This window comes from Physella acuta, unplaced genomic scaffold (assembly GCF_028476545.2).
Source record: "Physella acuta isolate Inbredline_101_S28 unplaced genomic scaffold, ASM2847654v3 ptg000228l, whole genome shotgun sequence".
Lineage (NCBI taxonomy): Eukaryota > Metazoa > Mollusca > Gastropoda > Physidae > Physella > Physella acuta.
In genome coordinates this window covers 177,406-197,420 of record NW_026731747.1, presented here as the reverse complement: position 1 = coordinate 197,420, position 20,015 = coordinate 177,406, and the positions used below count along the sequence as shown (strand labels likewise).

General features: G+C 36.7%; 1 protein-coding gene across 1 annotated transcript; it reads left to right on the top strand.

The window, feature by feature from the left end:
• Positions 1–3,635: 3,635 nt before the first annotated feature.
• LOC131938022 (protein C10) lies at positions 3,636–13,539 on the top strand. Its single transcript, XM_059295832.1, has 3 exons — positions 3,636–4,073; positions 10,882–11,058; positions 11,515–13,539. Exons 1-3 carry the CDS (start codon positions 4,025–4,027, stop codon positions 11,664–11,666), a joined length of 378 nt encoding a protein of 125 aa, XP_059151815.1. The 5' UTR covers positions 3,636–4,024; the 3' UTR covers positions 11,667–13,539.
• The last annotated feature ends 6,476 nt before the right edge of the window (positions 13,540–20,015 follow it).

Below are 20,015 nucleotides of genomic sequence, written 5' to 3'. Positions count from 1 at the left end.
ACAATTTCAGATGCAATCATAAAAACTAGCAATTAGAGACCTAAATTAGCTTAATTAAATTACGCCCCTTCTCTGTTTAAAGCGTATCGGTCGCTCAAGATTTTTAGTCCGTGTATTTAAAAACACTTAGTCAAGTCATACTTAATCAAGTCAATAGATAAAGTAGAAAATAAACTATATAAAAAACTAAAAATTTATAGTTAAATTATTTTTTTTTTAGCGCAATTTCCATTCTGGAGAATTGCGTTTATTAACCCGTCATTTCTGGATGCATAAATGGATGGATGGATGTGTGTCCGCAGGTTTAAGTCGTATCTCCTCCTCAACGAAGCAATATCGAGGACTAGTTCCAAAGCAATTATGTTAAGCAAGTTACGAGGATGAACATAGGCCATAAAAATTCCGGGTTTCTTTCATGGATTTCCCGGAAAAGCCAAAACTCGAAAAAATGCAGTTTTTGGCCCATATCTCGGCAACCAAACCACTTAGCGACTTGAAACATGTACCAATCGATTCCTGCCATAATTTAGAACAATATTGCCGAAGAAAGTTTTCAAAAATATCCTTTCGTTAGGTCACAAAAAAAATTTTGAATTAATTAAAATTTCGACCGAATTAGTAGGCATTTTTATTCAACCACACCACACGCGTCATCACGTTCAATGGCTGCGTCATCACGTTCAGTAGCTAGGCGCGCAATGGTTTTTAGTCATGTAACTATCTATCTATATATATAATTCTCTTCTTCGAGCCGTTAGAAAACAAGCTGCAAACGCTCTCCCTACCTCCCCACCCCTACATGGTTTTAGTGAGCTGTGTTCACTCTAAATGTTTACAAGCAGAGCCAACGATTTTAAACGTAGGAGGGGGGAGGGGAAGGAAGGGGGGGGGGGGCTATGGTCCTTAACGAGCTACTTATAGTGTTTTAAAGAAATATTTTCAGTGTCAGCGTTGGTACTGTCGAATTCACAAATTATGAATTATTGAAAATTAGAAACAACTAAATAGCGGCGTATGTTATGCCGCGGGCCGGCTCGTTGTAAATAAAACATGTATTTTAACTAATGGTTTTACTAACCCTGCTCTTGATTTACGCTACGACAGAGCTATTTTTAGATAACATAAGGAAATTGCGCTAAAATTGTCACTAGACTTTTTAATTACCTTGTTTGCATTTTTAACTTGATGGTTGTTTTGTAAAAATGATTACCGTAGCTGCGATTGGATTATCTTTATTCTATAGACACCACCCCACGCTCTTGTAGATTCTTTTTCCCTTTGTTTTTAAACCACAGTGAAAGCCGAGTCCTCTTTCTCCTACAATCAAACTTATCTATATATGTAAAGCAAAGTGGTCAGGTGCCCGACAGGGCACTTCCCGGCGCCGCAGGCGCGTCAAATTTGGCACGATGATGCCTTGGGGCGATAGAACACGAGGGCCGGTGACGGTTTGCCGAAAAGTCTACGGAGAGGGGCTCAAAACTGACCTCGACTGACCGGCGCCTTATATGGGCTATATTACGAAAAAAAATTTCCTCCGACGACCCCCCTTGAAATATTGTGAGGTGGTGGGAGAACGCCTTGGGGTGTCACAAAAAACTCGCCATGTCCGGGAAAATTCGGGTAATGGTCAAAACTGACCAGTCGTATTTTCCTATATAATCTTTGTATTTTATGGGAAAAACAGAGGGTGATTTCAAAACGGATTTTATGGCACTTACCGTCTTTAATCTGGCTAATTTTTTGCATGCTCTTAGGAAAATGGCTTAACCTTTAGGGAAAACTATCGGTTTCATTCAAAGCCCTCAACTGTTTGTTTTTAAAAAAGTAAACAAAGACATACGTCATTCGGTCCATTTTCAAGGGAGGTAACCTTTTTAAATAATTATTTTTCAGATAATTGTATACTGTTTGAAACAGAAACAGAAAATGACAAATTATAGCATTTTTTAGTAAAAAATTAAGTTGTTAATTATGCTACGTATACTAATTAAATAAGTTAATTAATTTTAAAAGTCAATGTAATATAAATTATGAGATATACTGTTCATGGATCCTCTGTAGTTCTAATTCCATTTTAGTCATAGATTGTGTACTTTCAGATATTTTCTCTAAAAACGGATGTTAAACAACATACAACAGCATCTTCTCTAAAATTAGCGTTACTGTTTAAATTCAAGCACTTCACACCTCATCCATCACTAAATAATGAGTATTCAAATTATCAAATGTTTTTGAAAACCTAGGCGAAGCTAGGCAGTATGCCTAGTCATATATAAGCAAACGTTCAAACCACTTCCATGACTTATTTCCCTTTTTTAAATAGTCAAATAGGGGTGCTCATAAGCTCCTTTTAATAGATTTGCACTAAACAAATTAAAAAGCAATTACTTCTCTTAACTATTATATTTTAATAAAATACTTACTAAAGAATGACATTGTATAAAAAGGAAACATAAAAATAAACATAACACGAGACACCATTACTTATACAAAGCTTTCAGGTTTATATTCTTTTGACCGACTAGATGTTAAGAGGACTTTTGGCAGAGACAAAATGAAACTGATTTTCACAAAACAGACTAATGCACTTACACACATGACGTATGTTGTAATTTGTTTATAATTTAAAAAAAAAAACATTTTTTTTTCAAAACCCGAACAGACCAGCAATGAGTATCCTTTGTTCGTATTATGTGTTTGTATGTATATATATATATATATATATATATATATATATATATATATATATATATATATATATATATATGGGGGGGCCTAAAACTTTTTTTTTGCGGGGTGGCCCTTTTTTTCTAGTTCCGCCACTGGATCTACCTCTAGGTACCGTCACCCTCCGTGTCCACAGACAGCAGCCTTGGGTCTGACTGACATGGCTAGGCACGAACTACCCATAATCCCATGTCACATGATGATGACATGGACCACAGTTAAAATCGCTCACTGAAGAGCATGCAAAAAAACTACATCAACAGTTGCGGTCCCACAGGGGCCGCAACCCAATGAAATACAACTTTAATACTTATCCCCCATTGGCTGGTAACCATATGTGTTACAAATAAAAGAGAAATTTTAAGCGATCTCACTCACGCTTTATTTAGATACGTTTTCTCGGTAGTTTCCCTTTTTCTATGGTACTCTTCTGTCTCATAGTTATTATTTATATATTTATTATACAGTCATACACATAGTCTTTAGTTATGCCCATTAATATTTTAAAATTTTCATTGTTTTTTTTTAATCTTAAAAGCACTTAGGGTTAGGCACTTAAGCTAAATGTTATCTTCAACTATTTAAAAATTATAGGCCCCTACAAGATAAAAAATGTGTACCTTTTTACAAGCTTTTATTTAACTTGCTTACTCTAAATAAATATTAGTAGGCCTCTAAACTCTAAACTAAAGGCTAAGCAACAAAGGTAGTGACCCACGTTTTTTAAATAGCTATTTAAAGAGTAGAGTTTTATTAGATCTATAATAATCTAGATCTATATATTTAACGAAAATCATTTATTTTCTACTTTTTAGTGCATTATTAGTATATTACATACAAGCTTGTTATTAAAACGTTTTTTAGGAATTTTTTTTTTTAGTTACAGACTAAACAGAAAAATCTGGCCAACCTAGATTTCTAGATCTACTTACATTAGGCCTAGATTCTAATTGTTTTTTATTTTTCTTTATTTTTTCACACTAGGCTAGAGAATTTAAAATAGACTAGGACAGTCAGTAGTTATAGCTGAGTGATAGCCTACTCACTGCAGATACTAGATTCTAGAATCTAGACTACAGTTAATAAAGTCAGGCGTAATCAATTCAATATGGATCAGAATAGCCATTGGCTCGGGGGCCTAATCATTTTTTATTAAAAGTCTAGAATTTAGATTATTGTAGATCTAGAGTCTAGTCCAGATTCTAGATCTAGATCTAGAATTCTGGAGCATTACTAGATCTAGATCTATATTCTAGATCTAGATTTTCCTTAGTAATAAATCAATACCGCAGCAATGGCCCTCGGGAAATCGCCTTTCTCAATTAATCTTATTGACTGCAAAGGTAGGCAATCCAGCTGTATATTTACTATATTTTATACATTAATTAATATTATGCTTAGTACTAGATCTAGAGTAGGCCCTACTAAATTAATTTAATTATTAGATAACTAGGTTCTAGATCTAGTCCTTTTCATATTCAATTTGCCAAACAATTTATAGTATAGGAGGATAGGCCTAACTAATCTAGTTAATTTTTAAATATAATAGTAATGTATAGGCCTATCTCATGATCTCTTTATCATACAGACCTACACTAGTGGAAGACAATTAGATCTAGTATTTCTATTATTTTAGGCTTAGGCACACAATCAAAAACAGCAACCGTTTTAAAAAAATAGCTTCCCACTCTCAAAGTAGGAATGATCTCTGACCTCAAATGTGCTAGCTTCATTTTTTTTCTTTTGAGGGTTTTTGTTTCGGAAAATGTTTTTCTGTTAACTCTTTGAGACCGTAACAACGCCCCCATCGATTGACAGGCTGGCTTGCCATGCCGTAACAATGCTCCCAACATCCAATTAAATTTTCTCTATTTAATTCCTTGTTTTTCAGAATACAAGTTCTTAATTGTAAATCTAGGTCATGATAATGCTAGAGCAGCCAGTTTTCATTGTATTTACTTTTTGTGGTTTTCTGGTTATAAAAATTGATTGATTTTGTATTTTATTTTTAAATTATTTTTTTTTGTAAAACAACTTGCTAAATAGCATTTTTTAACACTGCGGAATCAGTGTTTCGTTTAGACTTTTTTCTCCGGGGGCACTTGAAATTTATATTAAAAATTTTTTTTTATATAAATTCCGTGCGGAGTGCCCGCATTTAAATGTTTACATCGCAGCATTATAAAATTAACCGAAATTCAAGTATTTATGCTAAGACTAATCCGATCCATGATTTTTGTAGAAAAATTGATGTCCTTTCGTTTTCTATGAATAAGAACTCATGAAAAGGAATTCTTATCATTGATTTTCCCCACAGAAGCGTATTTTTTTCCTGAAAAAAATCAACTCTTTTTTTTTAATTTAAAACTAAGTAATCATCTTTTCTCCAAAAAATAAATAATTACTTAAAATTTATATTAGTGTGTAGGACATTCAATTATGATTAATTTATATTAGCAATGTGTGGGTTTTAAATGAGCGGGTAAAAAGATATGAGTCGTAAAGCCGCTGGGGTACTAAATAAAATTGAATGAAAAAAAAATAATTCCGGTAGAACATGAAAATTATTACAGGCTTAAAGAGTTAATTTTCACCTATTTTCCCACGTTTTCTTTAACTTGCTTTCGCGTCTGTTTGTTTGTTTGTTTGGTTCTCCAATTAAATCTTGCGATCGAAATTTCGGGCACTTCCCAGTTAGCTAGCGCGCTGAAATTTTCAGGGAAGCTTTGTTTCCGATGACAATAGAATATTCAATTGTTATTATTACTAAATTGATCCATGGAAAATTTTTATTGATCATTTTAGGCCCCTATATATTTGTACAAAAAAGGGACATAACCTAGTAATTGTAATTTGATGAAAACAAGGTTCGGTATTCTCCCTCTTTTGGCTTACTGAGTAGTGGTCACGCGGTGTTTGTGTACAAACAACGGTGAAAGAAACGGCAACACAGAAAAAAGGTCGATTAGAAAAGGCATGTGTTTTTTACGAGTTGTCTTCGTTTACCCAAAAAAAAAGTTAATGCGAGAAGATAAAATCGATAGCAAGATTTGAAAGGAAACAAACAGACAAAGACTAAAAAGTAGAAAATAATTATCATTAAAAAAGTTTTTAAAAACCCACGTTTTCTGATTGAACTAAAAAGTAGAAAATAAATACTATACATCACAATAATGCTAGCGATCACTCTACTATAAGCGATGAAAAACGTGGGGCGCCGTGATTTTCTTACAGTTTTTAATACTGTTGACTCTCTACAAGCTCCCTAATAAAACTCAATAGTATTATCTAATCAATAGTAATATAACTTTTACATCTTATATTAACAATGACCGATAAAAAACTTTTACTTCGGCGCCCCACGTTTTTCATCGCTTATAGTAGAGTGATCGCTTGCATTATTGTGATGTATAGCATTTATTTTCTACTTTTTAGTTCAATCAGAAAACATGGGTTTTTTAAAACTTTTTTAATGATCATTATTTAAAAACCTGAAATAACCTCTGAAAATCTAAAACATTTTTTAATGCAAAAATGTCATCACACATACTGTAACTGCCCTCCCCTTTGATCACAAATCGTCACTATGAACATTGCATCTTTCCATAGTAACGTAGAATTGTTTAATGAAAACAAGTTAAGACGTTAATTAAAGAAACAACAATCTATATAACTATAATGAAAGTGTTTGTCTGTCCTTTATGCTTTACTTCACCTTTCATCCAATCAACGTGAAACTTTGGGAAGAGGTGGAGTAAAGTATACTCCTGGGGGGGAGGGGGGATTTCTGCAGGGAGGGGGAAATGTTAAATTTTGGAGGAGCGGCATCTCGGTGGGTTGCAATGGGATTTTACTCTAGACACGATATATAAAATTAAATTAAAGTGCAGTTTGACACAGTTGATCCAAGTGCCATGATTAGGGATTTTTCTCTATACAGTTTTTAAAGTCAGATTCTGCTTAGCATCCAGAATTCCCCATGAGCATAATGGTGCCAACATTAGTTTTAGGTACTGAGAGGAGTGTCATCCCCTTGTAATGGTGCCAACATTAGTTTTAGGTACTGAGAGGAGTGTCATCCCCTTGTAATGGTGCCAACATTAGTTTTAGGTACCGAGAGGAGTGTCATCCCCTTGTAATGGTGCCAACATTATTTTTAGGTACTGAGAGGAGTGTCATCCCCTTGTAATGGTGCCAACATTAGTTTTAGGTACTGAGAGGAGTGGCATCCCCTTGTAATGGTGCCAACATTAGTTTTTGGTACTGAGAGGAGTGTCATCCCCTTGTAATGGTGCCAACATTAGTTTTAGGTACTGAGAGGAGTGGCATCCCCTTGTAATGGTGCCAACATTAGTTTTAGGTACTGAGAGGAGTGTCATCCCCTTGTAGTTGTTACAGTTACTGAGGTCACCTTCCATGGGGAGCTTTATCAGAGTAGGTTGGTATTTCCCCCACCCCTCCGCATCCTCTCAAAGAGTGGATGTAACATCTCTACTCTAAGGTCTCCTTCATCTGTTGTTCACATCTCATATCTTGAGTTTTATACTTTTTTCTTAGCCTCAATCCCTAGTGGCTGACACACTGGAGGGTGAAAAGTTTAATTTAAAAAGTCAATAGAAATTTTTTTAATAATTTATAAACTGGCTTCCTAATATTTGTTTCTGCTCATTGTTTAGGGTATTGTGATTCATATTCAAAGTCTAACTATAAAAAAATTCATAAAAAACGTTTTAATAACAAGCTTTTATGTAATAATGCACTAAAAAGTAGAAAATAAATTATAGACTACTATTTAAATAACTAGAAAGAAAAGCGTGGGTCACTTTAGTATCTATTGGATACCTACACTAATGTTTAGGAAGACACCCACGCTTTTCTTTCTAGTTATTTAAATAGTAGTCTATAATTTATTTTCTACTTTTTAGTGCATTATTACATAAAAGCTTGTTATTAAAACGTTTTTTATGAATTTTTTTGTCAGTACTTTACATGTTTTATTTAAACATGACTAAAAACCATTGCGCGCCTACTGAACATCACGTTCAGTAGGCGCGCAATGGTTTTTGAACGCAGCCATTGAACGTGATGGCGCAGCTATTGAAGGTGATGACGCATGTGGTGTGGTTGGATAGACATGCCTACAAAATTGGGTCCAAATTTTTCATTAATTCATAAAAAATTAATTAGGCATCCAATTAAGTCAAATTTAATTTCAGATTGCATTGTCTTCATGTCTTGACCCACGTGTCAAATGTGAATCGTATCGGTCAAGTAGAAGCGTCCGAATTTTCACTCCTGCGTTTCGGTCTAGACTGACGACTGACGACAGAGGAAGCAAGTTAAATAAAAGCTTGTAAAAAAAACCAATCTAAAGGCACTTGGGTAACAAACATATCAAACGGTATTCTGGTTCTAGGGTTCTGTTGTCTTCCCCAAGGATGTTTATTTCTCTTTCTTTACTTAGCACATCTTGGCACATTGTCAATAGCTGAAATGCTAGTCAGAGCTACTTAAAATGAACCAGCATTGTCTTGGGGTAATGCCCTGAATACTTTAGCTGTGTTAGTGTTGTTACCCAGTTGCAGGGAAGCAGAAAATAGTATTTCCCATTATAAAACATGTACTGGTGTAACCTACCCAGTGGCCTGAGACAGGGTACCTGTGATGATGTAAGGCTACGTCAAGGGTAGGTCAAGCAGATAGAGGTTAGCAGAAACAGACTATAGCAAGTTGGTTAGGTAGACCAATGAAAGTACAGGAGCTGACGGGTCACGTGGGACGGTCAGTTGACCACTGAGGCATGGGCAAGAAGTTAGATCAGGTAGACAGATGATAGTTAGCTAGCGAGAGAAGGTGTTAGGTATTGGTTAGAGAGGGTCGTAATTATGTAGAGCTAGGGAACAGTTAGATAGTGTTAGGATTGGTCATGGGAGTGCATAGTTAGTAGTAGTAGTAGTAGATAGCATATAGTATGAACAGTAAGATAGAAGTACTACAGTGTAGATTAGTTAGGTAGGAAGTTGATTATACATTTTTAATAAAGAACTTTATATTTTGACTTGAACTGGTGTGATTGGATTCACTTCATCAAATTCATCCAACCAACCCCCTCACACTCACAGTACCCAATTTATTACAGGGGTAGGGGTTACATTTACTGTTGGTCAATGGCTGCTTGTGACAACTAACAGTTTGGCCAAGCAATCAGTTCAATTTGACACCAACCACCTGTTTTATTAACTCAATGTGACATGTGATTTGTCTTGTTTAATGCACCCATTGTGACATGTGATTTGTCTTGTTTAATGCGCCCATTGTGACATGTGATTTGTCTTGTTTAATGCACCCATTGTGACATGTGATTTGTCTTGTTTAATTCTCCCATTGTGACATGTGATTTGTCTTGTTTAATTCTCCCATTGTGACATGTGATTTGTCTTGTTTAATGCACCCATTGTGACATGTGATTTGTCTTGTTTAATGCACCCATTGTGACATGTGATTTGTCTTGTTTAATTCTCCCATTGTGACATGTGATTTGTCTTGTTTAATGCACCCATTGTGACATGTGATTTGTCTTGTTTAATGCGCCCATTGTGACATGTGATTTGTCTTGTTTAATGCGCCCATTGTGACATGTGATTTGTCTTGTTTAATGCGCCCATTGTGACATGTGATTTGTCTTGTTTAATTCTCCCATTGTGACATGTGATTTGTCTTGTTTAATTCTCCCATTGTGACATGTGATTTGTCTTGTTTAATGCACCCATTGTGACATGTGATTTGTCTTGTTTAATGCGCCCATTGTGACATGTGATTTGTCTTGTTTAATTCTCCCATTGTGACATGTGATTTGTCTTGTTTAATGCGCCCATTGTGACATGTGATTTGTCTTGTTTAATGCACCCATTGTGACATGTGATTTGTCTTGTTTAATGCGCCCATTGTGACATGTGATTTGTCTTGTTTAATTATTCCATTGTGACATGTGATTTGTCTTGTTTAATGCACCCATTGTGACATGTGATTTGTCTTGTTTAATGCACCCATTGTGACATGTGATTTGTCTTGTTTTATTATCCCATTGTGACATGTGATTTGTCTTGTTTAATGCGCCCATTGTGACATGTGATTTGTCTTGTTTTATTATCCCATTGTGACATGTGATTTGTCTTGTTTAATGCACCCATTGTGACATGTGATTTGTCTTGTTTAATACACCCATTGTGACATGTGATTTGTCTTGTTTAATTCTCCCATTGTGACATGTGATTTGTCTTGTTTAATGCACCTATTGTGACATGTGATTTGTCTTGTTTAATTCTCCCATTGTGACATGTGATTTGTCTTGTTTAATTCTCCCATTGTGACATGTGATTTGTCTTGTTTAATGCACCCATTGTGACATGTGATTTGTCTTGTTTAATTCTCCCATTGTGACATGTGATTTGTCTTGTTTAATGTACCCATTGTGACATGTGATTTGTCTTGTTTAATGCTCCCATTGTGACATGTGATTTGTCTTGTTTAATGCGCCCATTGTGACATGTGATTTGTCTTGTTTAATTCTCCCATTGTGACATGTGATTTGTCTTGTTTAATGCACCCATTGTGACATGTGATTTGTCTTGTTTAATGCGCCCATTGTGACATGTGATTTGTCTTGTTTAATGCTCCCATTGTGACATGTGATTTGTCTTGTTTAATGCACCCATTGTGACATGTGATTTGTCTTGTTTAATGCACCCATTGTGACATGTGATTTGTCTTGTTTAATTCTCCCATTGTGACATGTGATATGTCTTGTTTAATTCTCCCATTGTGACATGTGATTTGTCTTGTTTAATTCTCCCATTGTGACATGTGATTTGTCTTGTTTAATTCTCCCATTGTGACATGTGATTTGTCTTGTTTAGTGCGCCCATTGTGACATGTGATTTGTCTTGTTTAATGCGCCCATTGTGACATGTGATTTGTCTTGTTTAATTCTCCCATTGTGACATGTGATTTGTCTTGTTTAATGCGCCCATTGTGACATGTGATTTGTCTTGTTTAATGCGCCCATTGTGACATGTGATTTGTCTTGTTTAATGCTCCCATTGTGACATGTGATTTGTCTTGTTTAATTCTCCCATTGTGACATGTCTGCAGCTGCCCTGAGGGAAGTCCTAGAGACTTTAGCACAGCCAGAGAATGCAGCTAAAATAGAAGAAGCAAGGCAAGCTGCTGGTAATGATATGCTCAAAAGCATGCAGACAGTCTTTCCTCTGGTAACACAAATGCAAATGCAGGTGATACAGCGATATGGTTTTCTCCCAGATGGGGAAGGTAGGATCAAGTTTTCAAAAAAAGTTCCTTTTGCTAATCAAATTCTCTAGTGGCATGAAAGACTTTAAAATACTTCTCTATTCATATATAAAAATTAAAATGCCTATTTTAAAAAAATATATAAAAAGTGTAATTTAGAAAAATAAATTTAATTTAAAAATAAAACTCCTTCAACATTTAGGTAGGAGGATAGTTTTCCCATGAAACTATTCAACCCTAAGCTATTAACTACAGAAATCCAGATTTGTTGTTCATTTCAAAATTTCCAAATTATTATTACTTTTCAATTTAAGCAGTTTGTTTGCATTGATATTGTATTGCTAATTTGGTAACCAAAAATTGCCATATGTTTTTAAACCCCTAGCTAAGTTGATAAAAGCACCATGTTCATGTTTTAAAAATTTCGAGCAAAGTTTAGAAATAAACCCTGCTTATGAAAAAATGGCTTTGTTTCAGGTCTAGTCCAGTTCACAAAGACAGTGAGAGTATTTGAAGAACAAGATCAAGAAGTTCGTCAGCTCAACAGTCAGCTTCGTGTATTACTTATTCCCCCAGTTCATGTGCCCCATCCTGTTGCACCACTTGTTCATCTCAATGGAGGCAGTTAGTCCCATGGACGAGCAGTGGAGGCAGTTAGTCCCATGGACGAGCAGTGGAGGCAGTTAGTCCCATGGACGAGCAGTGGAGGCAGTTAGTCCCATGGACGAGCAGTGGAGGCAGTTAGTCCCATGGACGAGCAGTGGAGGCAGTTAGTCCCATGGACGAGCAGTGGAGGCAGTTAGTCCCATGGACGAGCAGTGGAGGCAGTTAGTCCCATGGACGAGCAGTGGAGGCAGTTAGTCCCATGGACGAGCAGTGGAGGCAGTTAGTCCCATGGACGAGCAGTGGAGGCAGTTAGTCCCATGGACGAGCAGTGGAGGCAGTTAGTCCCATGGACGAGCAGTGGAGGCAGTTAGTCCCATGGACGAGCAGTGGAGGCAGTTAGTCCCGTGGACGAGCAGTGGAGGCAGTTAGTCCCATGGACGAGCAGTGGAGGCAGTTAGTCCCATGGACGAGCAGTGGAGGCAGTTAGTCCCATGGACGAGCAGTGACCAAATGATTGCTTGCAGACGAGGGGCCACTGTGTCCATCTGATTTGCTTCACTTGGTGGCTGTGGTGGACTAGTGGGCTTTAAGTTGCTTCACTTGGTGGACTAGTGGGCTTTAAGTTGCTTCACTTGGTGGCTGTGGTGGACTAGTGGGCTTTAAGTTGCTTCACTTGGTGGACTAGTGGGCTTTAAGTTGCTTCACTTGGTGGCTGTGGTGGACTAGTGGGCTTTAAGTTGCTTCACTTGGTGGCTGTGGTGGACTAGTGGGCTTTAAGTTGCTTCACTTGGTGGCTGTGGTGGACTAGTGGGCTTTAAGTTGCTTCACTTGGTGGCTGTGGTGGACTAGTGGGCTTTAAGTTGCTTCACTTGGTGGACTAGTGGGCTTTAAGTTGCTTCACTTGGTGGCTGTGGTGGACTAGTGGGCTTTAAGTTGCTTCACTTGGTGGCTGTGGTGGACTAGTGGGCTTGAAGTTGCTTCACTTGGTGGCTGTGGTGGACTAGTGGGCTTTGAGTTGCTTCACTTGGTGGCTGTGGTGGACTAGTGGGCTTTAAGTTGCTTCACTTGGTGGCTGTGGTGGACTAGTGGGCTTTAAGTTGCTTCACTTGGTGGCTGTGGTGGACTAGTGGGCTTTAAGTTGCTTCACTTGGTGGCTGTGGTGGACTAGTGGGCTTTAAGTTGCTTCACTTGGTGGACTAGTGGGCTTTAAGTTGCTGCTGCTCTAGTCTAGACAGGAAGGAGACTTTTTAGCTTAGAATTCTTTTTGCCTTTAAATTAAATCATAAATAAAACAAAAATATTTTTTCGCCACAACTTAGAATTTTTTTAAAACTAACATTTCCACAGTCAAATTTTTGTTTAATAAGTCCTCTTAGATAAAAAGGAAAAACCTTTGATTTATTTACTAAATAGGACATTCTTTTTTTATTCATTTGGTCAGATAAATCTTTACTGTCCTATGTAGGCAAAAACGCCTATTCTGTCTACACCATTCTTTTTGCTCACTATCAGGGTTGTTTGCTGCTCTTCAAGATATATGGCATTGTCATTAAAAGAACTGCTCAACTAACCGCATCCATTTTCCTCTATGAACATCCTAAATCATACTAAATGTAGCCTATTTGGTTTTTTAATAATCAATCATTGTAAGATAGATCTTTTAGGTATACTCTTGTTATTTATTACAAGCTTTTATTCCTCTGTCTATCTGTATGGGTCAAAACAGGCCATCGAAATATTGAACACTTAAAACCAACCTATTTTATCTATTGTATACAATCTTATCTATTGAATACCTTCACTAAAATTTGAAAAGGGAACCACGCTTTTCTATACTGTTATTCAAATAGTAGTGTATTATTATATTTATATATGTAAATAAAATAATTTTTTCTCCTTTTTAGTGTATAATTATATAAGCTTGTACTTAAAACGTTTTTTATGGTTTTTTACAAGCTTTATTTTAACTTGCTTAGTCTGTCTATCTGTCGTACTTAATGCTTTGTCATAGATCAAAACTGACTAGCAAAATTACGACCACTTCTAAACTATCAATTTCTCTGAGACTTAGCACGTGGGTCAAGACCTAATGACAACATAATCTGACATTGGATTCTTAATTAATTTTCTAAAAGTTAATTAAAGTTTCCTATTTAAAGCACTATTTACCACGCACATTTTTCATGTTCGTTTGGTGTGCAATAGTTATAAAATACATATTATCGATCCTGCCCTGCTGACTAATGCGATACTTAAAAATTTTAAGATTACATCTAAGGTGTATTTTTGGATACGTGACCTTGTTTTCTAAAACTGTGATTTAAATTTCAAATGTAAAGAAGGCAGGCTCTATTTCTTGGATCTGAGTTATTATGAGGCTGGTTTCTCCACTCTACCACCTAGACGCCCCAATACCTTATACAGTCAAAGGGAAACAAATAAGTTTTTTTTTTACCAAGTTATTTTTGAGAAAGAATCAATTCCTGGTTAATTCCCCTGAATATTCAAAATCAAATAAAATTACCTGTTTTTATTCTTGTCTTTTTGAACCCTTGTGGGCCGAAATTTTATTCTTTTTTCGCACTCTGCTTTCCAGAAGTATTATAAACATCTACCATAAGTTGAACGGCGACCGCCCAGGTGTCAAGGAAATAACAGGGCGCTCTCAGGGACCCCTAGTTGTACTACCGCTTGTTATACTTATTTTTAACTTATACTATACTACCGTTTTTACCACGGTAACCAGAAAAATGCGCAACGGAAAAAGAAGCAAAGAGAAATATGGACTAAATGAGATGACACATTTATACATAGGGATGCTGTGAGTGTCGTGTTTGATCACGTGATCTACTACCATTGTGCATTCACATCACCACGATTAGAGTGAATTAAATAGTCTTTTAAGAGCAAAGTGGATAAATCGGGGGGGGGGGGGGGGGGGGGGGGGTTACAACATCCAGCCGAATTTAGATACAAATCGTTAGAAATATCTAAACACATTTTAAAGCAATTGGGGGGGGGGGGGGGGGGGGGTACATCAACTTAACGTTGCAATAATATAGCCTATGCCTGAGGAAAACTGGTTAAGAATCGTAATAACCTATATGTTAATTCATGTATGGGGGGGGGGGGGAGGGGGGGCCAGAAGCAAAAAATGTATATATGCAAGTGTAAATGGAATCGGTAGCTTAGCGGGGTCAGGTATAACCCGGTGCGGCCCGTAAAAAAATACATATACTAGGCATACTGCCTAGCTTCGCTTAAGCTTTCAAATAACTTTTGAGAATTTGAATGATTAATTAATAGGTGATTGACTGTTATGTGGAGTGCTTAGGGCCTAAGCTTAATTAAACAGTTTGAGTAATTTTATGTCAAATATTAGCATTGGTGGAGTATTCGCAAACTAATTACTCGCAGGGTTATTAGAACTGCAAAGGCCTCCTTAAAAGTATAAATCAAATATTATAATCAATTGACGTATGCAAGTAATTTTTACAATTTCATTACAATATGTAACTTAATTGATAACAAAATATCTATTTAAACTAATGCTATACTTTGTGACTTATTTGTTGTTTTTTTTTTATTTAAAAGAGTAAACATATCCCAATTAACGTAGTCTTTGTTTACTTTTTCACAAACAATTGTTTATATAAGAATATATGTCATCTGGACAAATCTAACGACAATAAGGGTTTTTTTTTCCGACCGGAATAATAATTTTTATTTCCCTCCAGGGTCGGTCTACTACCTCACAAACTATCAAGGGGGGGGGGGGGGGTCATTCGGCAAATTTTTTTTTCGTAATATAGCTCATAAAAGGCGCCGGTCAGTCGAGGTCAGTTTTGACCCTCTCTTCGTGGACTGCGGCCGACCGGCACCGCCCCCGTGTTCTATTGCCCCAAGGCAGAAACCTGCCTAATTTGAAACGCCTTCGGCGCTGGGAAATACTTTATCGAGCACCCGACAACTTTGCTTTATATTTATATTATATACGAGCCGACCCGCGGTGTATCATACGCCGCTATTTAGTTGTTTTTTCTACTTTCCAGTAATTCATAATTTGTGAATTCGACAGTACCAATGCTGCAACTGAAAATATTTGCTTTAAAACACTAACCCCCCCCCCCACCCCGTGAAAGCAGCATCCTCTTAGTTACCTCCTCTAAGTTTAAAATAGTTTCAAACTGAATTATCTGCCCCTAATAACCGTCACCAAACCCGGCTCGACGATTGTTTTGTAAACATGATTTAGCGTGAACTACAACTCACCTGACCATGTGAGGGGGGTGGGGGTGGGGGGTGGTAGCGAAAGAGAGGAAGAGAGGGGACTGCAAGGAGACGCTTGCAGGTTGTTTTCTAACGGCTCCCAGAAGAGAATTATATATATACGAGCCGACCCGCGGCGGATCATACGCCGCTATTTAGTTGTTTTATTTTCTACTTTTCAGTAATTCATAATTTGTGAATTCGACACTAACCCCCCCTTTCCCCTAACCCCGACCCTAGACCCCCCCCCCCCCCCGTGAAAGCAGCCTCCTCTTAGTTACCTCCTGTAAGTTTAAAATCGTTTCAAACTAAATTATCTGCCCCTAATAGCCGTCACTAAGCCCGTCTCTGTGATCGTAAAATGTAAACAGAGTGAACACCGCTCACCAGATCATGTGGGGGCAGGGGCGTAGCGAGGGGGGGGGGGCGGGGGGTGCGGACCGCACCGGGTGACACCATTTAGGGGGTGACACCAAGGCAAAAAATAGCAAAATATATAGAAAAAAACTTGAGGGGGGGGGTGCAAATCGAAAGTTCGAGGGGGGGGGTGCAAATCGAAAACTTGGGGGGGGGGGGGGGGTGCAAATCGAAAGTTTGAAAGTTTGTCCCCGGGAAGGGTCGCTACGCCTCTAGGGGGTGACACCATTAAGTGCCGCACCGGGTGACACCCGACCTCGCTACGCCACTGTGTGGGGTGGGGGTGGTAGTGATAGTGATAGAGAGGAAGAGAGGGGACTGCAAAGGCGCGCTTGCAGCTTGTTTTCTAACGGCTCGAAGAAGAGAATTATATATATATATATATATATATATATATATATATATATATATATATATATATATATATATATATATATATTATATCTATATATACATATAAGTATATATATGTATGTATATATAACTAATATAAGTATGTATATACTCATGTGTACATGTGCTCACGTATATTTTTTTCTGTATTTAATGTTTTTACCCTCCACCCCCCGCTCCATACATGGTTTAACATATAAGTTATTACGATTCTCAACAAAATCGTTTACCCCAGGCATATTTTGCAACGTTGAGTTAATTTACCCCCCCCCCCCCCCACCCCCCCCCACCCCCCCACGGCGATTACTTTAAACTATGCTCAGATAAAATACTAATAATTTTATCTATATTTTACAAATACATCTTGATGTAGCATGTTTTCTCCATCATTAGCAGGTTTACGTCATGGTGTCACTCCCCCCTCCCCGGCCCCCCACCCTCCACCCTTGTCGGGATTTGTCAAATTTGCTCTTAAAAGACTATTTAACACTTTAATTAATCACTTAATTAAGTGAAATTGTCATTTTTCTGTATATATATATATATATATATATATATATATATATATATATATATATATATATATATATATATATATATATATATATATATATATTTGCCTTGGTGTCAACCCCATAAACGGTGTCGCCCGGAATTGCTATTATTAACTCGTCATTTCTGGATGGATGGATGGATGTGCGCAGCTTTGAGTCGTATCTCCTCCTCAATGAAGCAATATCGAGGACTAGTTCCAAAGCAAATATATTAAGCAAGTTCCGAGGATGATTGTGGGCCGAAAAAATTCCCGGAATTCCTTCCTGGATTTCCCGGAAAAGCCCAAAAACCTCGAAAAAATGCAGTTTTTTACCCATATCTCGGCAACCACACCACTTAGCGACTTGAAACATTTACCAATCGATTCCTGCCATAATTTAGAACAATATTGCAGAAGAAAGTTTTCAAAAATATCCTTTCGTTCGGTCACAAAAAATTAATTAAGAACAAGTAAGTTTATATTTATTACAAGCTTTTATTTAACTCACTTCCTCGTCAGTCTGTCGTCAGTCTGTCGTCAGTCTGTCTAGACGGAAACGCAGGAGTGAAAATTCGGACAGTTCTACTTGACCGACACGATTCACAGTTGGCACGTGGGTCAAGACATGAAGACAATGCAATCTGAAACTAAATTTGACTTAATTGGATGCCTAATTGATTTTTTATGAATTAATTAAAATTTGGACCGAATTAGTAGGCATGTCTAGCCAACCACACCACACGCGTCATCAATAGCTGCGCCATCACGACCACGTAATGGCTGCGTTCAAAAACCATTGCGCGCCTACTGAACGTGATATTCAGTAGGCGCGCAATGGTTTTTAGTCATGTAACTCTATTGTAGATAAAACATGTAAAGTACTGAAAAAAAATTCATAAAAAACGTTTTAATAACAAGCTTTTATGTAATGATGCACTAAAAAGTAGAAAATAAATTATAGACTACTATTTAAATAACTATAAAGAAAAGCGTGGGTGTCTTCCTTAACATTTGTAAAGGTATCCAATAGATACTAAAGTGACCCACGCTTTTCTTTATAGTTATTTAAATAGTAGTCTATAATTTATTTTCTACTTTTTAGTGCATCATTACATAAAAGCTTGTTATTAAAACGTTTTTTATGAATTTTTTTAGGATTATCTTCACTACTTTTTAAACTGAGCATCGCGTAGGCCTAGGATGATATTTACTACTTTTTTAAACTGAGCATCGCGTAGGCCTACTCGTTAAAATAAAACTATTTCCGTTGATATAGGTTAATATAGTTGTCTTTTTTTTTTTAGCGCAAAAAAAATATCCTTGGCATGTCTAGCCAACCACACCACACGCGTCATCACCTTCAATAGCTGCGCCATCACGTAATGGCTGCGTTCAAAAACCATTGCGCGCCTACTGAACGTGATGTTCAGTAGGCGCGCAATGGTTTTTAGTCATGTAACTCTATTGTAAATAAAACATGCAAAGTACTGAAAAAAAATTCATAAAAAACGTTTTAATAACAAGCTTTTATGTAATGATGCACTAAAAAGTAGAAAATAAATTATAGACTACTATTTAAATAACTATAAAGAAAAGCGTGGGTCACTTTAGTATCTATTGGATACCTTTACAAATGTTAAGGAAGACACCCACGCTTTTCTTTATAGTTATTTAAATAGTAGTCTATAATTTATTTTCTACTTTTTAGTGCATCATTACATAAAAGCTTGTTATTAAAACGTTTTTTATGAATTTTTTACAAGCTTTTATTTAACTCACTTCCTCGTCAGTCTGTCGTCAGTCTGTCTAGACGGAAACGCAGGAGTGAAAATTCGGACAGTTCTATTTGACCGATACGATTCACAGTTGGCACGTGGGTCAAGACATGAAGACAATGCAATCTGAAACTAAATTTGACTTAATTGGATGCCTAATTAATTTTTTATGAATTAATAAAAATTTGGACCGAATTAGTAGGCATGTCTAGCCAACCACACCACACGCATCATCACCTTCAATAGCTGCGCCATCACGTAATGGCTGCGTTCAAAAACCATTGCGCGCCTACTGAACGTGATGTTCAGTAGGCGCGCAATGGTTTTTAGTCATGTAACTCTATTGTAAATAAAACATGTAAAGTACTGAAAAAAAATTTCATAAAAAACGTTTTAATAACAAGCTTTTATGAATGATACACTAAAAAGTAGAAAATAAATTATAGACTACTATTTAAATAACTATAAAGAAAAGCGTGGGTCACTTTAGTATCTATTGGATACCTTTACTAATGTTCAGGAAGACACCCACGCTTTTCTTTATAGTGCTTTAAATAGTAGTCTATAATTTATTTTCTACTTTTTAGTGCATCATTACATAAAAGCTTTTTATTAAAACGTTTTTTATGAATTTTTTTTTATAAGTTTAGGCCGGAAAAATTGTGTTGTATACATTTCATAGCGTACTTTGATATAAATCAAATTTGAATGAAATAGTACATTTCTTTTTATTCTAAACACGGCAGATGACGTCATTAGTTAATGTATAAACATTACTGACGTCACAGTTTTATGCGTTGTTTTTCACAACTATAGAGCCCTTGCAAACATGCAGTGTTTCTTCCAGACTTTTTTCTCCGGGGGGGGGGGGGGGGCACTTGAAATTTTTTTGGGGGGGGGGCGGTAGACTTTCATCGGGGGGAGGGGGCGGACACAGTTAAAAGTATATATTTTCTATATAAATTATATAAATTTAATTTCGT